This window comes from Orbicella franksi, chromosome 14 (assembly GCF_964199315.1).
Source record: "Orbicella franksi chromosome 14, jaOrbFran1.1, whole genome shotgun sequence".
Classification (NCBI taxonomy): domain Eukaryota; kingdom Metazoa; phylum Cnidaria; class Anthozoa; order Scleractinia; family Merulinidae; genus Orbicella; species Orbicella franksi.
Window position 1 is genome coordinate 22068093 of NC_138158.1, and position 23874 is coordinate 22091966.

The 23874-nt window shown below is 38.7% G+C and overlaps 4 protein-coding genes across 6 annotated transcripts; 1 reads left to right on the forward strand and 3 right to left on the reverse strand.

Annotated features, from left to right (window-relative positions):
• Window positions 1-50: 50 nt before the first annotated feature.
• On the reverse strand, window positions 51-3833 carry LOC145468960 (uncharacterized). Its single transcript, XM_081452677.1, has 3 exons — window positions 2861-3833; window positions 1875-2570; window positions 51-1352 (listed from the first exon to the last, which is right to left on the reverse strand). The coding sequence occupies exons 1-3, from the start codon at window positions 2865-2867 to the stop codon at window positions 1168-1170; spliced, it is 888 nt and encodes a 295-aa protein (XP_081308803.1). The 5' UTR covers window positions 2868-3833; the 3' UTR covers window positions 51-1167.
• Window positions 3834-8310: 4477 nt separating this feature from the next.
• Window positions 8311-15129, reverse strand: LOC145467107 (uncharacterized). Of its 2 annotated transcripts, XM_081450644.1 has the most exons (3): window positions 14576-15129; window positions 9595-10290; window positions 8311-9029 (listed from the first exon to the last, which is right to left on the reverse strand). In XM_081450644.1, exons 2-3 carry the CDS (start codon window positions 10202-10204, stop codon window positions 8809-8811), a joined length of 831 nt encoding a protein of 276 aa, XP_081306770.1. In that variant the 5' UTR covers window positions 10205-10290; window positions 14576-15129; the 3' UTR covers window positions 8311-8808. The 2 variants fall into 2 exon arrangements, with proteins under 2 accessions (XP_081306770.1, XP_081306769.1); XM_081450643.1 differs by lacking the exon at window positions 14576-15129 and having other exon boundaries at window positions 9595-10905.
• Window positions 15130-15890: 761 nt separating this feature from the next.
• LOC145467094 (uncharacterized) lies at window positions 15891-17527 on the forward strand. The gene has a single exon (XM_081450622.1). It carries the CDS (start codon window positions 15998-16000, stop codon window positions 17522-17524), a length of 1527 nt encoding a protein of 508 aa, XP_081306748.1. The 5' UTR covers window positions 15891-15997; the 3' UTR covers window positions 17525-17527.
• A 249-nt stretch (window positions 17528-17776) lies between these two features.
• On the reverse strand, window positions 17777-20461 carry LOC145467109 (bifunctional arginine demethylase and lysyl-hydroxylase PSR-like). Of its 2 annotated transcripts, XM_081450647.1 has the most exons (3): window positions 19236-20461; window positions 18485-18637; window positions 17777-17848 (listed from the first exon to the last, which is right to left on the reverse strand). In XM_081450647.1, exons 1-3 carry the CDS (start codon window positions 19356-19358, stop codon window positions 17777-17779), a joined length of 348 nt encoding a protein of 115 aa, XP_081306773.1. In that variant the 5' UTR covers window positions 19359-20461. The 2 variants fall into 2 exon arrangements, with proteins under 2 accessions (XP_081306773.1, XP_081306772.1); XM_081450646.1 differs by lacking the exon at window positions 17777-17848 and having other exon boundaries at window positions 18289-18637; window positions 19236-20454.
• Between the last annotated feature and the right edge of the window lie 3413 nt (window positions 20462-23874).

Consider the following 23874-nt stretch of genomic DNA (forward strand, 5'->3'; position numbering starts at 1 on the left):
ATCATAATTATGAATAACACTACGGTTGAACACTATTTTGATGACAATCCGTCAAATTATACCAAAATGCGTCTTGAAGTTGTGTTTTGAGGCGATCTCGAGAACGAGACTTTTTTTAAAGGTTACTCCCATTATAACTGAAAATGCTTGGTATGGTCTCGAAAAAAACAAACTCTATCGAGACACCTTAATTTCACAGGCCGTTGAGGCGACGCGGGTTCCAGAAAACTGCTCTAGTCTTGGCAATGTTTTACTTTTTTTAAATTTGCCAATTCTTAGGTGAGCTAATGCAAGTGGACTAAACAAGCTGTATACATGATGATAACCCTCTATGAACTATATCCCCTCCTCTCGGTTGAGTAATATTTCTGTCGCGTGAATTAAGATATCCCTGTTTGTAATCCATCAAATATTGTCGCTCGCGCGCGATTGGTCTAAACACGTCACTTGACCGAATATTCCCCAGCTAAACCTGGGGAATATCCGAGAATATTGGCCAAATTACAAAACTGCGCGCGTTGCGAAAAAGATTTGAAGAATAATAAACACAGCCTCCATTTGGGGCAAAAATATACTCGGATATTTGTCCTTGGATATTATCTGTTCCTTGAAACTCATAGCCTTCCTCGAGCTACGCTCTCGGAAAACTATTCGCTTCTCGGAACAGATAATGTCCGCGGACAAATATCCTAGCATATTTTCGCGCCAAATGGAGGCTATTGTTTATTTAAACGAATACTGCAAACTAACAGACAAACAGGACAACAGAGACGTATTGTTTATTTGACCCTTTGTTCGCTTAAAAATTTCTGCCTTTTACAAAAGACAAGTTTTCCACACAGTTACAATTTTTATTATCATAACCTGCTAATCTGATATCCATTTAATTTCTTGTTTGTTTCATTTGAAAGCAACAGAAAAATATCGCAACATGATTATGACGATACTGTTCGTGAACTAAACTCATAACAGCTAACGTAATATAAGAAATATAACGTGATATAATAATATCCATGTCCTGAGTCTACAAAAGTTAAACATGTGACAAGTTAGGTTATGAGATAAAAGATCTAGATCCAGCTTTAAATTTGGCCTTTGTTAGTCTAGTTCCGTTCAGGACACAAAAGATCAGCTACTTAGTGCTAGCATGTGGGTCAAGCGGACCACCTATTCTATTATATTTGTAAAGATCTTCATAAAAGAAACAAACTTGTAATCGATACCAGACATGGCAGCCTTTCGTGGATCAGAAATCAACTTTCCATCTCCATCATATTTTGTAGCAGCAGTTCTCCCAGGCTTATGGGACCACAGCTTGTTGTCATCCAAGCGATACCAATGATAATCTATGCCTAAACAGCAAAGAAAAGAAATCAAAAGTGAGAAGAGCAACTGAAATCCAAAACTCAGTGTCTAGCTTTGTTAACAAATAGGGCTTTTCCTGCATTGAATCTTTTTCAGTGACCTGTCGCTACGGATGGTAACAGTGACAATAGACTATGCTAGTTGTCCAAATTGGCTAGTTGTTGATAATGACACTTAATTTCAATGGGTGCATAATTACAGTTGTTTCATAATTATAGATGTTTCAAGTTTAAGAATCAGAAATTTGTTCTCTATTTGTCTTTCCCGAGTGTGCATTTGATTTCTTCAGTCTTTTAACTATGGAGAGGAAATTCATTCAGTAGTAAAGTAAAGCTGTGTTAAAAGAGATTTTTCACCCAAAAGACTAAAATCCTTATGACTGTGCTCCAGTCTCTCTCGGCAACTTTCTAATCATGCAAAAAGAAATTAAATTCTCTACTTTCATGATTTTCTCAATTACAAAGTTATTTGACGGTAGGATTGGATAAAAGAATAAATTCTTTTCTAACCTTGGGCAACAAAGAGTGCCACTAAGCAGTTAGGCTGTTCAGGTGCTTCGGGGCAAGGATCGTCTGGTCCAACATTCATTTTCACCAAACCATCGCTTTCGGAAGCCTTGAGCAGCTCTTCTGGAGTCAGTGCACCATAAGGATGACCACTGGCTCTACCAGGCTGTGCAAAGCTGTTGGTGATTTTGTCATTTGCATAGTTGTAGCAGTTGTTGTTTGCTTCGATAAAAGGGCGATTGTTCCACCGATCCAGGTTGAGTTTAGGTGCATAATGCTGTATTTTCTCCGCTTTATATTCTTTTCTGGGAGCCTTCGAAACCTCTTGGAGCGAAGCCTTTTGGGCTTCAAGAGGCACATTTGAAGGATGAGGTACATTTGTTGATTCGATTGCCTGCAAAATCTTCAGACGCAAGGCCTCGGATATCAACCCTTCCGGCATGGTTTCAAGCAAGAGCTTTTGTAGCTCCTTAGTCTCCTGGCCTACAACTAATTCTGCTTCCTCGGCCTCTGGTGGCTGCACTAGGAAACCTTTGTACCCAAGAATAGCGGGCATGTGCTGACGGCGGTAAATCTTCCCTGTGGTTCTGACGTTGTGCAGATGCTCTTTCATTCTCTTGAAGCTGTCATGACGAGAGTGAACCGACCAAACAGGATCAGGAACACCACTGTATATCGCCAATGTTACTTTGTGCTCTCCTGCATTTCAAAGAACAAGAATCAGTTTATTGTCACTGTCGATACTGTACAAATACACTGAACGAGCGTAAAGGTAACGTCCAGCTACTGAAAAGATCAAGAATTCAGATTCTGCAAGCTCTCAGGCTTGCTTTTCTCTCATCTGATTACTCATGCTACATGAGCAGTAAGTCAAACGCTCCGGGCACAAGAATCCGAGTTTTTACAAATGCATGGAAAATTTCCTACATTGCCGTAACCCAGAACAGCGCGAACTGAGAAAGCTCATCAACACTAATCGAAATACTCACCGTCCATGTTCAGTTAGTGTATGATATCGTTGTCAAAAGAATTCTCACGGGTTTCCAAGAAAACCTTGTTGATCCGGACAAGTGGTCTTCGCTACTGGTGATAACGTTCCCTTTATATGCTACGTGCTACGAAAATTACACACCTGTAATGTCAAATAGGCGCATGGAGAACCAATCACAAACGACGATTGTGTTATAGATACGATGAAAAAGGACAATAGGGGCTACTTCTTGTCTTCATGATGACCATCTCATGATCTTGGGATGATGGGCAGCAACACGCCATGTCTTGTGACCATCTCGTGATCTTGGGATGATAAACAATACGCCCTGTCTAGTGACCATCTCGTGATCAGGTGATCGATACAATTTTGATGACTCATTTCAAAGGAAATTGAAGTCTCTTTCGTGACAATTTTCAGGAAGTAAACAATATTCTTAACTTAACAAAACATGTCTCCAAATTTCCATGCTATCTTAAGTTGCACCCGTCCTGTCTTTTCCACTGTCCTCCTCGTAATCTTTAATCGTCCAACTTACCTTCTTCCTTCATGCTACCACTCCATCCCCTCTATGCAGTCACTGTTCCTCTCCATTCTCAGCGCATGTCCGGTTGCTCGACGTGGAAAACATGTTCCTGTGCTGACAAAGCCGTTTATTGAACAGAAGTCACACAGTCGTTCACCGTAATCATTTCTGCTACCCAGTCCATGTTTCCCTATTATCTCTTCCATATCTCTGTTGTGAACTTGTGGCGTTCAGGTCACTCATAACAATGACCACGTCATTCTGTTGCACTTATCAACTTGCCTGTAGAATCCGTCTTTCTTATCATCTGTTGCCTCGTTTGGCAACGGACTGTTGTTTCTTGAAACGAGCGAAATCTCGTGCACTTAGTTCGCTGCATAAAAAAAATAAGACGTTGTTTCCTTATTGAATTTCCTGTTTAGAAAGTTTCTCTTGTCCAACTTCCTGTTTAAAAAGTCGTTTCCTTTTCGAGTTCCTGCTTTTCTAAGAAGTAACGCATGAATATGGTACGTTTCATGACATCATTCCTTTTGATACAATCACAACTACAAAAACTGCTGTATGACTGGGGTTTTTTTATTTCCTTTCTTCGAATTGCTGTTCAGATTTCGATTTTCGTTGGTATCTCTTGTATGACAAACCGCACTGTTTTAATACCGGTACTTTATGATGATACAGAACACCCCTGAAAGTATAATAAGCGGCCCTTTTGACCCTTTAAGAATCACTCAACCGTTTTTTATCGATCTTGGTTATTCGAACATTACTCAGCGGAAAATATACAGGAGCAAAGATCGGGATGCTGGACGTTGAAAACTAACCTAGTTAATAAATTAAAAGAGCAAAATAGTGGTGACCTTAAGATTCGTAAGGTAAGGGATTAGCTAAAAGAAAATGATTCAACTGAGCAGCTCCTTTACTCGCATGCAACCTTTGAGGTTTCCACGTTTATGGGAGTTAACATCATATGTGAAAAGAGAATCACCCTTGTTTTTCCTTTTTCTAAGCCTTTACTTTACATTTGAAAGCTCTAAATAGGGGCCTCTTCTCACACTTAAGCGAAATGATTCTCTCTTTTTGGGACTTTCTTTTCCTTCGTGACTGTTTATTTTGTTCTATAAATATTAAATCGACGGCTCAGTGAATGAAAGTTTACTTATCAATCATTTCAAAGTATTGCTTTGTTCTGTCTCTCGACTGAAACTATCTTAAGGTGACGATTGTTAGGTCACACCAGGAGGGTCCACCAGGAACACTTGCTGAAACAGTTCCTGAATTGATCGCCTGCAAAATCTTTCGTTGTGCAAGGCATCTGATATCAGCCCTTCTGGCATGGTTTCTAGTAACAGCTTTTGTTGGACCGCCGTCTCTTGGCCTACAACCAATTCGTTCTGCTCGGCTGCGGGAGAATGCACTAGAAAGCCTTTGTATCCAAGTACTGAAGACATGCGCCCCTGTCGATGAGTAGTACGCCTGCTTTTGGCGTCGTTCAGATGTTCTTTCACTGCTTTAAAGCTTTTATGGGACGAATTAATCGTCCAAACTGGATCTGGAAGACCACTATATATTGCTAAAGTCACCACGTATTCTTCTGCATAGGAAGACGAAATAACATTATTATTCATTGCTATTGCCAGCGCTTTATTTATTTATTTATCTTTTAATATGTTTTATTAATAACCATATATTATCCTGTTTTCATCAAGAGTCATTGGCTCAGAATTTTTGGAAATCCACCAGTTAGTAAACTGAGACCAAAAGCTCTTAACTTTCAAACAGGTTGCGAAAAGGTGGGTTAGTGTTTGTCTTTCAGAGCAAAGGTGACATTTATCGGATTCTTTAAGTGCGTCTCTAAAAAGTGTTGCGTTTGTTGGCAGGATGTGATGAATAATTTTAAATTGAAAGATGGCAAGTCTGGTGTCCTTGGTGACTTTGAAAGGAAGGCTATAAATGAGTTGTATTGTTTTCTCATTCAGATTTGCTTTTACCATCCTTTTTTCAGCAGTAGGCGTTACAAACTTACTTTTAACAAAGAATTGTGTTGCTGATTTACAAGAGAGCTTATTTAAAGTTAGTCTATCGTTATCTTTACCGCCAGCGCTTTGTACTCTTCAGTTCATATCATTGTCCTTCAACATGAAACTTTTAATTAGTTACATAAACCTCGCAGTCTTCTACGACGCCCTCCATTCGCCGGAAAGTCGATATAATTAACATAAGAAAAAGCTAAACGAAGAAGTTTCCTGAATACTCACCGTCCATATTAATTAAGCTGAGTAGTGCCGTTTCTAACAAGTCGTGATGTTCTGGACTACGATTGGTCGAAGTTTCTTACTAGAATTGTGTCCAGTTGCTATTTATTGTAAGAATTTTGTAACCAAGCCTATGCACGAAAGTGAGATTTTATGCGGCCATGAAGGTTTTATTACAATCTCGAGCCCAGAGTCTCTCAGGCTGACCGAGCCGGAGAGACTCTGGGCTCTAGATTGGTTTTGTTATTGAAATACCATGAATCTTTGAATTAAAGCTTGTTGTACTTATTTCAAATTTAGAAGAAGACGCGGGGCGCTTATTCGAAGGAGGCGCTTAATCGAGGGGGCGCTGATTCAATTTTTCCCAAATGGTGGTTAGATATGATCGGTTTTATTTTCTAATATATTTGTGTGTCAGTCTCTGATAACTCTCACTGATGGATCCTGTCTCTCTTGATGAGATACGTAATATAGCCCCTTAAACCGGTTTAGGCCCGCCGCACACGGTTGGTTGGGCTTTAGACAATGAACCAGCAGATCCTTTCTACCATCTGTTGCGCCAGTGTGCAGTGCTTAAATTTGCTTGTGATTAAAGACGACTAAAAGTTAAACCATACATCCTTTGTTGTCTCTGCACTCTTCATTAAAACAGAGGGAGGGGAGAGGCGCTTATCGAAGAGGGCGCTTATTTGAAGGGGGCGCTTATTTGAGGGTAGGCGCTAATTCGAGGATTTACGGTTTCTTTTTCTTTTACTTTTTTGGGCATACTTTCAGGCAATGAAGTCAATGGCATTAAATGGTCTGTTAGGACGAACACGCGATTTTCAAGGAGCACTGAGAACTAGGTACTTTTACTTTATACTCCATCTTTCACGAGTCTTGTTTGTGGCAGGGATCTGATCATTGTCTCTCTACGATCCATACCGATTAGGGCTTTCTACAAGTTGCTAGAGATTTCGCAAAAACTCTCCAGCAATTTCTCAAAAAGCTAGTAACTCAACTACAAAGTTGCTCAAAAAAGTCAAGAGTTGCTTTTAGTAACGAAAGTTGCACCAAAATAATAAAAAAAAATTGTTGCTGTCTACCTTTATTTGGTTTGATGCAAAAGTACAACAAAAGTAAGAGTTCTAAGCATTTTTGACAGTTTTGCGGCGTAATCACTTAAAAACCAAAACATGTATGAGTTAAGACTACGCATTAATACTAATATTAATATGTAAAAATTCTTCACCTGAGACACTCGAGTAAGTCGAGTGTGAATCTTCTGTTCCTTATTTTTAATTTTATTGAAAAAAAAAAGAAAAACACTGACCTAGCAGCACGACTGCATGCATCTTGCACTCATGATCTGCTACATGGGGGAGAGGGGTGGGGGGTGGAAGGAGAATCTGGCTTCTTTTTCACGGGAAAAACACGATATCCAAAAAAGCACTATTTTGAGACACCTTAATTTTACAGGTGAGACTGTCAGTGTCTGTAATTGATAATTTGGCTTTGTTTTCATACTTTTCTTCGATGTAATTACAATGAAAGTCCTACATTAGTGTCTGAGAATAATAATTTGGCATTGTTTTCATACTTTTCTTTGACTTAACTATAGTGAAAGTCATACATTAGTGTCTGTGAATAACAATTTGGCTTTGTTTTTATCATTCTTTTTGATGTTATTATAATGAAAGTCATCCATTACTGTCAATGAATAATACTTTTGGCTTTGTTTTCATATTTTTCTTCGATGTAATTATAATGAAACTATATAGATTAGTGTCTGTAAATAATAATTTGGCTTTGTTTTTACATTTTTCTTTGATGTTATAATACCGAAAGTCCTGTATTAGTGTCTGTGAATTAGTATCTTAATTCTTCGATATATTCCTCGTCAACTATCTCGAAATGAGACGCCATTGTTGCAGAAAATTTTTAGCAACAACTTTTCGATAGCATAAACTGTTGCTAGGCAACCTGAGGACTAATAGTGAGCGAGTAATTTTGCCCTCTTCATACGGAAAACTAAGAAAAAATGCCCTCTTCATTGACTAATCAGCATTCAGTAGTTTTGCCCTCTATGTTATAAGAAGACAAAAGCCTTTGAGAAAATGTACTGCTAACTTTCTGGGTAAAGCGATTATCATAGTCCGAAGAACCACTATAGCTAGCGACCCGGGCTCGCGAAAACTGCTCTAGTCTTGGCAATGTTTTACTTTTTCAAATTTGCCAATTCTAATTAAGTGAGCTAGTGCAAGTGGACTCAACAAGCTGTATACATGATGATAAACCTCTATAAACTATATCACCACCTCTCAGTTGGGTATAATATTTCTGTCGTGTGTATATAGATTTTTACCACAGTTGCTACTAATCTCGCAATCTGATTGGTTAATTTGCCGTTGTCGATAAGTGTCCAGACAATGTTGCTCGCGTCAATGTGTCACCGAATGCCGCTTTCAGCTCGCGTTCTGAAAAAAATTTCTTTGACGTTGATATTGTGGGAAAAAACAAAAAAAACAAATCGAAATGTGGTTTAGCGTGGTCTGTACTCTTATCGACAACGATACGCGTCATCTCAGTTTGATTGCTGTGATGACGCATATCGTTGTCGATACGGAGTACGGAATACCACCCTAAACCACATTCGATTTGTTAAATCTCTGTTTAAACGAATACTGCAAAATAACCGAAAAACAAGGCAGTAGCCATGTAATGTTTATTTGACCGTTTCTCATTACAAGATTTCTGCCTTTTACGATGGCTTAGTTCTCCTCACAGTTACACTCTTATAACCTACTATTCTGATATGCATTTCTTGTTTGTTTCATTTGAAAGCAACAGAAAGTGTTCATGACCTAAGCCTTTTCATTGACCTAAGCCTTTTTATAACCGAGTTAAACACGTAACAAGTTAGGTTATCAGACTAGAAAGATCTAGCTTAAAATCCGGCCTTTGTCAAAGTTCTGTCAGTACTCAAGAGATCTACTAGGATGTGGGCCTTTCGGAACATCTATTGTGTTTGTAACAGTTAACGTAATATAAGGCAAAAACGAAATATCCATGTACTAAGTCTACCAAAGTTAAACACGTGACAAGTTAGGTTATGAGGCAAAAAAAAGATCTAGGTCTAGCTTTAAATTTGGCATTTGTCAGTTTAGTTCTTTCAGGACAAAAGATCAACTACTTAGTGCCAGGATGTGGGCCTTTCCGACCATCCATTATGTTTGTAAAGATCATCATAAAAGCAACAAACTTGTAATCGGGGCCATGCTTAGAATTGGCAGCCTTCCTTGGATCAGTTATCAAGTTTCCATGCCCATCCTTATTTGTAGCAGGACCAGGGCCAGGCTTCTGGGACCAGCGTCCGTTGTCATCCAAGCGATACCAATGAAAATCTACACCTAAACATCAAAGAAAAGAACTCAAAGGTGAGCACAGCAATTGAAAGCCAACAAAGAGAGCTGTTCTTGCATTGAATCTATTAACACAGGGGCGGATCTAGAAGGTGGGTGTAGGGGGTGCGTATCCCCCTCCCCCCTTGAGATGAAGCCTTCTTCTTCGTATTCGCTTTTTATTATTTGTTTACCTTACCAGTCAGTTACGCCATTCCTTAGTCTTGCACCCCTCCGAAGAAAAACCCTGGATCCGCCCCTGTAACAGTGCCCTGTTGCTACAAATAGCAAGGGTGACAACAGACCATAACAAATTGGCCAGTATTTCAAGTTCTAAACCAGAAATTGATTGTCTATTTCTCTTCTTTTAACTATGCAAATTTTTGGGGAGCACTTTATGCGAAGAAGTGATTTAAAAGATTTTTCACCCAAAAGAGTTAAATCCGTGTGACAGTGCCTTAATCTCTCCCACTAATCATTCAAAAAGAAATCAAATCCTCTACTTTCATGATTTTCTCAATTGCAATGTTATTTTGACAGTAAAATTAGATAAAAGAATAAATTCTCTTCTAACCTGGGTCAACGAAGAGTGCCACTAAGTAGTTAGGCTGTTCAGGTGCTTCGGGGCAAGGATCATCTGGTCCAACATCCAATTTCACTAAACCATCGCTTTCGGAAGGCTGAAGCAACTCTTCTGGAGTGACTTGACCAATTGGATGACCACTGGCTCTACCAGGCTGTGCAAAGCTGTTGGTGATTTTGTCATTTGCATAGTTGTAGCAGTTGTTGTTCCCTAGGACAAGAGGGTAACTGTTCCACCGATCCAGGTTGAGTTTAGGTACATAATGCTGAATTTTCTCCGCTTTATATCCTCTACTGGGAGTTTGCGAAACCTCTTGGAGCATAGCCGTTTGGGCTTCAAGAGACGCATTTGAAGGATTAGGCACATTTGTCAATTCAATTGCCTGCAAAATCTTCTGACGCAAGGCCTCCGATATCAAACCTTCTGGCATGGTTTCAAGCAAGAGCTTTGGTAGCTCCTTAGTCTCCTGGCCTACAACCAATTCTGTTTCCTCGGCCTGTGGTAGATGCACTAGGAAACCTTTGTGGCCAAGAATGGCGGGCATGTGCTGATGGCGGTAAATATTCCCTGTGATTCTGGCGCGGTACAGATGCTCTTTCATTCTTTTGAACCTGTCATGACGAGAGTGAACCGATCAATCAGGATCAGGAACACCACTGTATATCGCCAAAGTCACTTTGTGCTCTCCTGCATTTCAAAGAAAAAGAATCAGTTTATTGCCACTGTCAATACTGTACAAGTAACTACAAACGAGCGTAAAGGTAACGTCAAGCTCCTTAAAAGATCAAGAAAATTCAGACCCAGACTGTGTTTTCTGTCTGCGTTCAGGCTTGCTTTTTCCCTTATCTGATTACCCCGCGCTATATGAACAGTAAGTCAAACGTTCCAAGCAAGCCTGGCACAAGAATCCGTGTTGTTATAGTTGCGTTGCACGGAAATTTTCATGCATGCATTGCCTTAACTCAGAACGGCTCGAACTGTAAATGCCCAGTTAACAGCAACACTAATTGGAACATAGTCCCCGTCCATGTTCTGTTAGTGTACGATATCGCTGTCGAAAGGATTCTCGCGGATTTCCAAGACAATCTTGCAAGGCCCAGGTTGATCCTGGAAAGTGGTCTTCTGTTAAAGCCAAGGAGTTCACTCGTCACGCTCCTTTTAAAGGGACAACCACGTGATCCATTAATTCACTGTCAAACTGTCAATTAGACCAACGTAATGGAATGCGCATTGCGCAGAAGGTTTTACTGCAGTTGCGCGCAAAGCTACTTAGCATATTTCCCTTCGAGTTTATCTAGGTTGACTAATTAACAATTAGACCCGTGGCCCTTGAGGGCGAAGGGTCTAATTGTTCTAGTATCACCCAACTAGTCGGACAGAAAAGGCAATAATAAAGTTAGTAAATGCAAGTTGAAGAAATATTTATTTGGGAATAAAACGAAAGAAAGCGTCACGCTCGATTGCGCCAATTTCGCTACTCGAGGACTATTGCTAATAGTCCTCTAGTAGCGTAGCCAATCAAAATGCAGGATTTGCATTAGTCCACTAATTGGGTGATACTAATACGTTTTATACCCTGATTTTAACCGACTATTCCTAGGTGGTTGACCGAAATAAAGTAACGTGAGTAATATAAAAGTAACAATCTTGGTTTTTATTGATTAAAACTTTAGGATAACACTAAGTTTACAAGTAAAAGTTGTTGTCATAAATTTCTCGTAACATAACTGTTACTAACAAGATGGTCGCCGAATCTCAACGTCGTGGGTTGGCCTTTCCTATATTCTAAACCCGCTTAGTTCCATATAATTATCTTTCCGTGCTCTTAAGTTTAAACATAATCAAGGAGACACCATAGACGCTATTCATAACGGGCTGCCTATTTAAATTCTTTTGTATGCATCTAAATTAGCCAAACTAATTAACCTCGTTTGAGAGTAAAAATTCTTTTGAGTTATCAACTCAAAAACGAGGTTAGTTGGGCTAATTTTTATACTTCCAAACGAATTTTTAACTGGCATCCATTTATGAATGGGGTTTCTTGTGTTATTTGTGATATGTACACACTTTTTCCGCGTTTGTGCAAAGTGTGAACGAGATATGAATTTTAATTAAACAACCGTGTTTCATTGTCCAAAAAGGTCAACAAAATGAACAAAGTTTGGCTGAAAAATTAGATAGCGAACTTCTAATAAGTTATGGAATCCAAAATCGCTATTTCCAGGAAGAGCGCTATTAAAACTAGACCTCGATTTTATTTCATTAGGTCGATTGACACTCGTAAGAAGATTAACCAAGGTAACTGGAAATATGGTTGGGAATTCCGCAAAATAATCGTGCTCGATAGAATATGAATAAATTCAAGTTTTCCCTCTAAAGTATCAGCTGCATAAGAATATAATATAAGGAGGAGGTATAATTTGATCAGGACTGAAATAGATTTTCTTAATACTCTGAAATATCGCACGACTATTTTATCCTGCACCAAAAACAAGTTTTCCCTTAAAGTGGTACTATGATCAAATTTTAACCCCTCAATTTTTTAGGTGTATCACATAGAATTCCACAAAAGAATAAAGACGCCGTTTACCGTTTGCAAATATCTGCATTCGTTCCAGAGATATTCAAGTTTTAAGTGCGTAACATATGCAAATGAGATGACTAATGACCTCATACACTCAACCCAATATTATATCAAGTATATACAGAAATCTATCTTGGTCAATTTGCAGCACGGACCACTGAAACTTGGTGGGCTGATAGTTCTACAGGCAACACACCTACTGCACCATGTGTTCCCATGGCAACTCATTCTTTTCCAGTCCCCATCCTCTTGATTTCGATATGTTAGTGATTTTCAGCTCGAAAATCATTAAACGAGGCCGCGAATTCGACCTGACATATTTATATGCTGTTTGGATCATGCAGATGAGGCACCATTAGCAAATATCAAAATGGCATGCCAAAAGTTGCCAGAAAAGCCTTTGACATTGGGGAGGTCTGGAGCCCAGTATGTTTCTATGGTAGCAAAACTGTTAAGCTCATATTGTGGAGCACATTGAGTATAGCATCTTACAGCACTGAAGAGTCAAACAGATATCTCTCCAGCCTCATCATATTTGATCAAAATTTGGTTTAGTTTATGACGCCATCACTTGCCGACATTTTATATATTACAAAGAAACTAGATTCTAGATGAAGAAGCGCTAAATAGAGGACGTTCTTTCCAGCGAACCCCGTAAAAGGCCGCTGGAATTCTCACAGACAAAATTAAATGAAAGTTAAAATTAGTTCAATTCCCAACTTTCCCTCTCCATACGCATGTCGGTATGAGGAAACGTTTTTCAAACGCTGCGCAGGAGACTAGATCTTCACGGGGTTGGTTGGATCTTCAAGCGATTGCGTAAATTTATCAATCAATTGCCAGAGAAAAGTTAATTTCTTTGGCTTAGGTTGAGTTTTCATCGACAACCGTCGTTAAAGAAAAACATTTTATTAAAAATATGGAAGATTTTTTTTCTAAAGAAATGAAACGGAAGTAAGAAAACTGAAAATATCTCATCATTAATGAGTTTAATCGCTTCATAATTTGCGCGCGCCTAAATTGGGTTTCGTCATTAAAGTTCAGTCGTGACGCGACTACAATAACTCAGCTGGACGAAAAGTTCGTTTTACGACGCTTTGCCGCAGTTTATTTGTTTGCGAGTGTTTCGACAGTTAGAAAGAACTTATTCAGAGGAAAAAAATTGTGAAAAAGCATTTGAAACAGTCCAATTACAACGAGAGAGGTGCGAAATCAAGAGGAAAACTATTAAAATTGTACGTACAGGTTGAAAAAAATTGGCTTCTCGAGCGCAAGCCGTAGAAGTCATAACGACAAATTCAACACTTAGCACCCAGCAAACGAAGCAGGCTCTAGATCTTGGATCTTTTAAAAAACATTTGCAGCAAAAAGAAACCACGAAGTTTCTTATTTATATTTCAAGTGTTATTATTTTAAAAAAATTAATTAAGGCGCAATTGCACCCGCAGATCTCTCTGTTAAATTATTAGCAAAATGGTGTTAACTTGTGAGAATCGTTACAAGCTTGTTGCATGCAAATTATAAAGAAAATCTAATTACTAGATTTTCTACAAATAAACAAAACCGATTTTAAAGGCCTGTTTATATTTATTCATGTTGCCATGGCAACGGTACATATGTCAGCTTAACCGTCAAAAAAACCAAAGTTGTGTTGTTAACTTGCTTGCTGCCATTTTTGGTGACAGAGAGATCAAGGGTTTTAGAGATAAAGGTGAATGAAACACAGGTATCAAAAACTGTGTTCAGCCACCTTAATAGCTATCAATGATTATACAAGGAATTCGAATGTTTCACGACAGCTATAGTCTTACATCAAGCTACACAAGTTCCTCAGAGGTCTTTTTCTGGACAAATGACGTTCTCTGTTGAAATATTTTCGATTACAGCCTTTTATTGGCGATTTCCGAGTTACTTTGTGCCTCTGTTTCAAAACGAGTCTGCAAAGTGCAAACCCTTTCATATGGAAATGAGTTTGATTTGCATGAAAATGAACCCGTAGGTCCTGTAAGGGGAACACATTGAAAATGAAAATGAACATGCATTTGGGCGAAACTCGTTTTCATATGAATGGTTTTACTCGTGTTGACACAGAGGCAAAACTCGGAAATGACCTATTAATTTATGGTGCGTTTACCCTAGTTTTTAAATTTACCGGGAAGGTAAAAAACCTATACCTAGTAAAAATTAATTTTTCCTGGGGTGTAATTTGTCTTTTACGTATTTCCGGCTGTCGCTTGTCTCGGAAATGTGGTTTGCAGTACTCAGAAAATACCTGGTGTTAAATGTCTCGGTTTTCATCTTCCGGTTGAACGCAAAACCATTGTTGGCCTCAAAGATTGCACGAAAAAACGTAGTTCAAAATCAATCTGCACAAGACACAACACCTACCTTTAATTTCTTGAACCACCTCCTAGAGAGTTTTGGTCTCCCTGTGAAATAAACAAAGGAAAGTTGGTAACCCAGAGGAAAATCCGGACCGTGCGCACACAGAACCCAGACCCCGTCCAGATGTATTCAGATCAGTTTTTCGTAAACGGTTGCGATTTCGGTAACGATAAATAGTAACGATAAATAGTAACGATAAATGTTAACGATTTCCTTAACGATTAATGTTCAATTTTTTCTCTAACTATCCACACCCTTCTCACCAATTTTATTCCTGGAATGTTAATGCACGCTTTCCATGCCGGGCAACTTGGAATAAACTCAAAATTATAGTACTTTTAGACAACGTTCTCGTAGCCGTCGTCGTCGCCCTTGCTTAAGGTCTCTATTGTTTACGGAGGTGGGTCATACGTTCGGTGTCCCGAATTCTCTATTTTCCAATTGCCCATAATGCACTCTGTTCGCCCCCCAAATTTTGCATAAACTATTGTTGCGAAACGCTCTTGGGAATATGCAGACCTCCCAAGAGTATTTCACAACAATAGTTTATGCAAAATTTGGGGTACTTCCTCTCCTATGTTAAGGTAACTTTTTTACCCTATTGTCAATTAAACAAGGGCATCTAATTAGCTTGCTATATTTTTGCCCTTTTCCATTTCTCCTCTTTCTTGTTTACTTTATATTTATCTTTGTAATTTTAGAATGGAATAAATAAATAAAATGAAAAAAAACCTTCTTCTAGCGGTGATAGTCACAGTCTCGGCTTTTTCTTTAGATGCACACGCAGTTGTTCACTGAGTTGTCCCTAAAAGCACAACATACTCTCTCGAGATCATGGCAAACCATGGTGAAGTGATGTCGAGTTGATCTGAACACGCCACACACGCAGCTCTATCCTTGGGCCGAATAGTGGTGCGAATGCTGGAAACAGATATGTGAACTACCAATGCTTGAGAAAAAAATTAGGGTGCGCTTCTTTGGGACAATCCAAGATAAGATTTATGATCTCAGATCACATGGATACTTCGTTCCTGAGAACGTTTGCGCTGTGGGCCAAAGTTGACAACCGTCACGCGTGCAATACTTCTTGCTCATTTCTCTTTCAAGCAATATTATTGATCTTTTCTGCGTCTGTAACTTGTCCGAGATAACTGTACTACAGGCCATTCCAATTGAGCCTTGTCACATACCTCCGTTCACTCGGAGTTGTGATGACAGCAATATTCATAAATATATTTTATTTGCCGGGTGGGAGGTCCGCATAGTGCAAAACTGTGACCGAGGTCTTGAAAATGCTGTCCGAGGCCGCAGGCGGATGTGAAAAACCTATGAAAATGCGGTTTATGATCAACGAGCCACTAGTCCCCAGTGAAACTGAAACCCCACGTAGTCCACGTAGACTGGGTTCTAGATTTGGCTAAAAAGATGGAGTGGAAAATCGAAATTGACGAGCTCGTTCGGTTTGCAAAATCAAATGAAAATCGCTTTCCAATTTTCATGAAATTTTCCCAAGACACTGACGATCCATTCGTGAAGGGTAAGCTCGCTATTCTAACTCTGGATGCAAACAGTGCTTTTCAACGTCACATTGCTGAGCTAGGATTCAGCAGCCGTGAGGAAATAGACACCAAGAGCAGAGAGCAGACTCGTACCTTTGTTAGCAGACTGGAACACCTCCATGGAGCTGCAAATGAAGCGAAAAAAGGCAGAGATTTTGTTTCGGGGCTTGATCTTGGCAAGCTGCAGGAAGACCTCGTAGAAGTGTTTTTGTTATGTGTGGATCACGATTGGAATTACGTGTTAGGCGAATACCAAAGAATCGCAATATTTGAAACTCTTCTTAAGTCCCGTCTGCGGGATAATCCAGGTATGTCTTGGCTCAAATGGAAATTTCATTTGACAGGTAGTATGGCTGAAGAATCTCAGGTCCCAGACATGAGTTACCGAGATGGAATCTACTCAGTCAACGTAAATCCTGAATGTGATATCATGTTGAGCGTGTCACGTGTCACCCTGGGCTTAAATGAACAGTCTCTGACTGACACACATTACCCTGGATTTGTTTACCTGCGTGTTCCAACAGCCCCAGAAGATGATAACGAAAACGTGCTGCAGTTGCTGACAAAGAGAGATTCCAAGTACTACGTCTCTGCTTTGAAGTTTAAAGATGGAATCTGTAGAATGCTAAACGAATTAAAGGTTATTTCAGACCAGAAGGAGAACCCGGAAATGGAAGATTCTGAACTTGAGATTGCTCCCCATGGCCCTGCCATTCAAATAGATGAGACATGTTATGGGGAAGGTATGTATAACTCGTATGATGTGGTTCCAGCAATCGAGTTTAGCGGTTGGCCAGCATGCTGCCAAAACTGGGTGTCAAGAAAACGACTTTGGCCTCCTCAATCTTTAGTGGACGAAATCATTCAAGATGGCTTTCACCTTGTAGCTAAAACATCTCCACAAGGGGATGAAGACCTTGAATGGCGATTTTCATTTTCTAAGGCAGAACGAAAACTGATGAAATCAAAGGGTCTTGGAAACAGAAATTATTGTTTTCGTATTTTCAAAATGGCCATTAAAGAGAACATTTCGTCAACATGCAGCCTTCTCACCTCGTACCACTTAAAGACACTTCTCTTCTGGGCAAGTGAAAGGCACCCCCCTGACAGATGGTCGGATGAAAATCTTGCTGTATGTTTTCTTGGCTTGTTAGACGACCTATTACATTCTTTAGCAAACTGCTCATGTCCACACTACTTCCTCCCAGATCTAAACTTATTTTCGGACTGCAGTACAGACCATTTGTATCACCTTGCTGGCCAAGTTTCTGCAATTCGTAGATCCCCTTTAAAATATCTAAGGCGACCAGGAGAAGATCCAAAAGAAGGCTACCATAACTTTATAGGAGCGATGAAGGAGTGGAAAGAAATGGAGTACAGCAACATTAACTAAAACAAATTTATTTAGTGTTTCTATTCAGTGACATTAAATTGAAAAAATAGAAAATACATGATTTCATTTAAGAAGGTTGAACATGACAACAGTTATCAGTGAATAGATATGGAGGAAAAAAAAACAATGTTGTCAAAAGCATAAATTAGATACAAGTTGCTTGGACATGAACAAAAGGACAACTGAAAAATCAGAGTCCTAGGCAGGAATCAAACTTACGACCTCCATAACACCGGTCAGATACTCTACCCATCAAGCTACCAGAACTTCTAGGGAGGTAGGCCAGTTTATCCTGGTCCTGAAAGGGAAATGTATCCCACTGGTCTGCGGGATCTACATGGTCAAGAGCCTCAATTTTACAAATACATCATCATGACAGTATTTGTATGTATACAGTACGTGTTAATTTACTGTTTCAAAGTAATAATTATTATTGCGTATAAGTTTCAACTACATTTTGAAGTTACCTAACTTGACAAGATTAATTTCGTTCACAATTAATTGTAGATTTTGCAAAATAATGTTGCTTACTAATGATAGCAAGAAAATAATTATTTTTAGAGATAATCAATAGTAACACAAATGATTAAAAGGCACATGATCCTCATAACATGCAGTTTGTTCAATACCAATGATTGCTTAATTTTAATAACTCAATTTTGTCTAAAATTATAAAGTACAATAATGTAGCCATGAAAATAACTGCTTATTTGTACATGACATACACTTGTATGGCTGGAATGTAATTAATGGAGGTACCAGTAGTTACCCATGCAAGTAAAATACAGTGTATGCAACAAAAACACAGCTCTTTCTCTCAATGTCTCCTCTAAAACTAAAACTCTGTGTATCACCATCATCTACCGGTAATTGTCTATTGATGTGTTTGCGGTTTGTGGAAAACAGTAACAATGATATTTTTGTGATATAAATATACTGTACAATTAAAGCAGAGCTTACTTCACCAAATGAGCTGTCAAATATATACAGTGGCCTGTCATCTTTTTGGTGCATCATGTATTCTGCATAGTATTTCATTTTCATTTTCACAGCATAACCATCATCATCTTCACCAACTTTGAACTTTTGATGTCTGTACTTCTTTGCGAGTTTCTGTAACAAAAGGCGCAAGCTTAATTTGTGATTCTTAACCATTAACTTGAAAATGACTTCTGCGTCTTCTGTTGAAATACTGCATGTTTACTTGAAAATAATAGCAGCCATTTTACACTTAACTTTGTCAGCTAATAAGAAAATACCCTATCCACAAAAAACCAAACACCTTCAATTATTTTAAATGAAAATTTTCCACCTTAAGCTCAAAATAATTTTGACCCCATCTGTGACTTACACTATTAACATATGCATGAAGAAATAGCCCATACAAAGTTTCATTTATTACTGTTCTCTTATGAACACATGCACCCTAAGGATCAACTTTCAACAAAATAATGGTTGCATTTTTTAGCTGTGGCTAAATTGTATTTTCAGGCCTGGAATAGTTGGTGGACTGTTATATAAACAGAAATGAACAAATTGGATTGAAATCAGCCAATCACAAGACTGCATGTGATCCATCAACTTGTTCTACTACAGTGAATGACAGGAGTGAAAAAAGAAACTGATGACTGACATTTGGACTTAAGAGTCTACATGTCAATTAAAAAGAAAAATAAATATGTGCACTGTATTGTATACAGTTGTTCATTACCTCAACTGTCCACTTTCTCATTCCTCTCCAGTGATCCATGGTATGCATTAACACTACACGGATTCTGGGCTTTTCAAATCTCTCCACAAATTCTGATTTAGAGATGTTATTGGAATCTTGCATTGGGATATTGTCTTTTACACTTCCAAAGCTTGTGTCAAATTCCTGTACATAATTCAACTTGGTCCAGCCATCAGTTCCTTAATTTTAGCTCTATTTCAAAGATAGAGTTGGAAATTAATGAATTAATTCCTTACCTGCTAGCAGATTTTACCTAATTAATTAGGTTGGTTTTGGAAACTAGTGGCTTGGTGATGGGCAAAAGGACAACTGAAAAATCAAAGTCCTGGGCAGGATTTCAACATACAACCTCCATAACACCGCCATTGAGCTACTACAACTCCAAGGGACCAACTGGTGTTATGGTCTTTTAAAAATCCCTCAGACACACACATGTACACCTTAAACGTCAACACTTGTATTCCTAAATTTGTGTATGTCAGCACATGACTCTGCAGAGTCAGCAGACCAGTGTGACACTAATGTCCATTCAGGACCTAGATAATGAGCTACAATAGCTCCCCAGGTCGTACTGGTACGGTCATACTGGTTTGAATCCTGCCAGCTAGGACTCTGATATTTCAGCTGTCAATTCACCATCACCAAGCAACTAGTTTCCCATCCTTCCCACAGGCACTTAATATTTACACCTTAAACATCATTAGCTGCATAATTAACTTGGTTTATTTCAATTAGCTTAAAACCAGGAAAACTATCACGCTACCACACTTGCAATTACTTTTAACAAACCTTTATCACTAGCTCTGTCAAATTATTATTAATATTGATCAAACAATGTAATAATAATTTATTGTAGTAATACTGGTCTCACAGGAAGTCAATCTCAGATGCATGACCACTCAACACAAGCAATGACATTTTCTGATTGGATTACCCCTACTATGGTGACAGTACTGCCAAAGAAGATATTTCCATGAACAGTCAGTCAGAATTTCCTGGAATTTCTAGCACTACAAATTTCCCTTTGATTCAGTGTGTAAACACCCAATAGAAAGACATATGTATGGGAAAACAGACATTAACCACTGCAAAGAGTATGATTTCTTTTTTAGTCTGGGATAGAACTACTAATCTGATATCTCAAAAAAAACACATTAGAGATTCATGAGTTGCTTTTTTTTCTGTACTTCTGTTGCCAAATTGTAGACTTTTGCAAAGAATTTAGGTTCTTAACAAAAGGAAACATGGCATCTGACAGGATGCGGCGATGCGGATCTGCATAATTCCCCAAAAGCCGCATCCTCCGCATAATTACGATATTTTCCGCATAAACAGAAGAAATGCCTGGTATTAATGATAAAACAGCTGCTTACCATCCTCACAAACATAAAAGCAAAAGAGATTGACTGCTTTGAAACGTTTATTTTCCTGAACATTGAAGATCGATTGAAGAAAACATGTCATTTCGTTCGCAAGATGAAAGGTCGTGAACAGTTTCCACGCATTTTTCGGCAATGAGCCTGGACACTAGAATCTGTGTTATAAGTTACAAAATATCCTGTGTTATAAAATACAAATATCCGGTCGCAATTTTGCGACAAGATGTATGAAAATTCCGGTGCAAAGTTATAGTCCCAAATTAAATCATTTGTGTAATCTTAGGGAAAATAGGAGCCCGCAATACATATGTGTAAAAAACCGCTGAAAATGGTCAATGATTGAGGAAATGGATCGCGGTCCAACCATATTACAATTTTGCTCCATGTCTAAAAATTGAGACAAAATTCATGACGAGAAACAAAATAATATTTCATGGCTTTATTCATTTTAGCGAAAGTTGCGGCGAAATGCCAACTGCTAAAACCCTTTTATTTCAACGGTGAATGCTGGTCGCAAATTGTGACTCCTCCATATATTCTAATCACAAAGGGAAATAATTCAGTCACAAATGCGACTGTATTGATCGCAATTTCGAGTCCTGATATACCATAAGCATGTAAATACATCGGAAGGGCCTAATTATTAGTTTTAGTAATTGTTCAAATTTCCGCATAATCCGGTGTAATTTCCGCATAATCAACGCATGTTTACCCATAATATGGTCAAAAATTTACGCATAATCGTTAATTTTTTCCGCATCCTATCAGAAGCCCAGACTGGAAAGTGATTGATTACTCTGTTTTAAATCAGATTCTCTTAGATGCATTCATTATAGCTAATAGTAACCATCACATCATGATCTACATTTACTGTATTTAATGGGGCACTGTCAAAACTGGGTAAAAATTTGGTACTTTAGCTCCCACATAGTACAACAACAATCCTGACAACCCACGGTGTATTTATGGCACAAAGAGCTATTCGTATTTAATTTTTGGCGAATTTTTGAAGACACCATCTCCAAGCTTGAAAAAACTGGCCAGTTTTCTCAAGTTTCAATGATCGATTTCCATCTTCTCCATCCTTGGCTGCAAACAACAAAGAACTGTTCCAGTACACTTCGATGGTTACTGGCAACAAAACTACACCGTTATTTTTTGGTGTGACACTACCCCTTCAAACACAAGTAGTTTTTACTTTATCTCTTTCGCAAAGTTTATATGAGTTTTCTTCCAAAGAATTAAGAAAAAGAAAAACAACATGGCATGAAAAATACTGGCTTATGAATGACCAGCAAAGGTAGGGCACTTAACATTTACAAAGTGAATCTCTTGTTTTGCCTTAACCATCTGGATGTGAATTTGGCATCTTAACCATTCTCCCCTCTGGAAATTCTGGGGTTTTTAAACTCCCACCCCTCTGTAATTTTCATTTCCCTCAGTGGTGGGGATCTGGATATTTCCTGGAACCACACACAATAATCTGTGACTCTAGAGATAGGCTGCAAACCTCTAATAAAATGTCTAATTAACCCACCAGTACAACTATTCCCAAATTTAAAAGGGACATCCTCTCCCAAGGTACACGCGTGGCAAGAGAAGAACCAATCTGTGATTGAAAAAATATGAGATGCAGTGTTGTATCACATTTGCAAACATGAAGGAAGCCATAAGTTGGTACATGTACAAGTTTAACGCAAGGATAATTTTTTAACTGATACAGGTAATTGAGATATCAAATATTGCGGTCACCCCAAAACGCAGACCATGCAGACTGCAAACTGCAGACTGCAGACCAATTCAAGCAGACCGTGCAGACTGTGCAGACTGAGTACTTTTTGTCGAACACTTGACTCACTTTTTTCGATTCTAGTGACAAAATAGTGTTCAATATGTCCTAATGTTTGTTATTTATCCACAGGCGGCACAAACTCAACATCTGACTGTTGATTCGCGCGTTTAATAGACTTTCTCCTTTACTGGTCCTGAATATACTAAAACCAAGCATAAAAATAAACTTACATACATTCTGGGTGCAAATATTGTGTCAATTTTTGACGGGTTTGTGGTTTTATTTATTTTGTCTAATTTGTTGTTGTTGTTGTTGTTGTGGGTTTTTTTTTTTTCGATATTCTTAGTCTTCGTTCTCCTTTTGACTGATTCATAAAACAAAGCAAGGACGGTGACTCTAAGCGACCTTGTGCTACAAATCGCTTTTGCTCCACAAAGTACAGAATCGCCATTGGACTAGGGGTATTCCCTCTTTCGCTTAGTAGAGCGCGACCGTAAGTATAAAACCTCGAGGAAAAAAATGCGCGCATGAAATTTTTTTCCCGAGGTTTTCCGTATGCGCCACGCACGATGAACTAAGCGAAAGAGGGGCCACTCGTAGTCTAAATCGCCACAAAAACACAACTGCCAAAAGGGCAGATAAATGAACCATCGCATCAACTCATCACGGCAACCGTACTGCGCTGAGAATTTCAAATGATATTCGGTTTTCTGTGATCTTTCCATGTGCTAGGCTTTTTTGGCGTGATCACAGTCACACCCCAACAGCCATTTGGAGTTACATTTTGTACACCAAGAGTACAAAATGCACATGTTACGTGTGACATCATAATACAAGATACAAGTGAAGTTTATTTCTACATTTTAAAATAGCTTTACTTAAGCATATTCAGGACCAAAGGGAGTTCCCTTACAAAATCTATAACACATCAACAGTCACATACCACCGAGTTTGCGTGGCCTGTGGATAACAAACACTCTGATATATATTGAACAGAACCAAAAAATATGCGAGTCAAAAGTAAATGTAAAAACAAGAATAAGAAAAAAAAAGTCTTCAGTCTGCATGGTCTGCATGGTCTGCAGTCTGCAGTCTGCAGTCTGCATGGTCTGCGTTCTCGGGTGACCCCAAATATCGGGATTGAGTACTGTTCCTGGCCATGTACTGGTTATTTTTGAGCTACATTTGCTGGCTAACAATGAAAATCAAACAAACAATTTAAATGTGGGGAATTCCGTATCAGATATACCGAGATTGCTGTTGTTTTCCCTCATTAATGTATTTTAATCAACACTGGATAAATCACTATCCTATCACTATCCAGCGAATAGCGTGGTTTGTTTTCTTAACACTTATCCACTGGATAGCAATTTATCCGCTGGATAGCGTTATCCAGCCTTCGAACAACTGGGACTTGGTCTCGCTTTCCTCTTAGCAACCTTAACTC

What these genes read in the sequence shown, in the direction of transcription:
- LOC145468960 (XM_081452677.1), bottom strand. An exon ending in GGCACTCTTTGTTGCCCAAG is followed by an intron (nt 1,353 to 1,874) that starts GTTAGAAAAGAA and finishes TTTGCTGTTTAG; the next exon opens with GCATAGATTATCATTGGTAT.
- LOC145467107 (XM_081450644.1), bottom strand. Translation starts at nt 10,204, where the DNA reads ATGAAAGAGCATCTGTACCGCGCCAGAATCACAGGGAATATTTACCGC. An exon ending in GGCACTCTTCGTTGACCCAG is followed by an intron (nt 9,030 to 9,594) that starts GTTAGAAGAGAA and finishes TTTGATGTTTAG; the next exon opens with GTGTAGATTTTCATTGGTAT.
- LOC145467094 (XM_081450622.1), top strand. Translation starts at nt 15,998, where the DNA reads ATGGAGTGGAAAATCGAAATTGACGAGCTCGTTCGGTTTGCAAAATCA.
- LOC145467109 (XM_081450646.1), bottom strand. Translation starts at nt 19,358, where the DNA reads ATGCAAGATTCCAATAACATCTCTAAATCAGAATTTGTGGAGAGATTT. An exon ending in TGAGAAAGTGGACAGTTGAG is followed by an intron (nt 18,638 to 19,235) that starts GTAATGAACAAC and finishes CTTTTGTTACAG; the next exon opens with AAACTCGCAAAGAAGTACAG.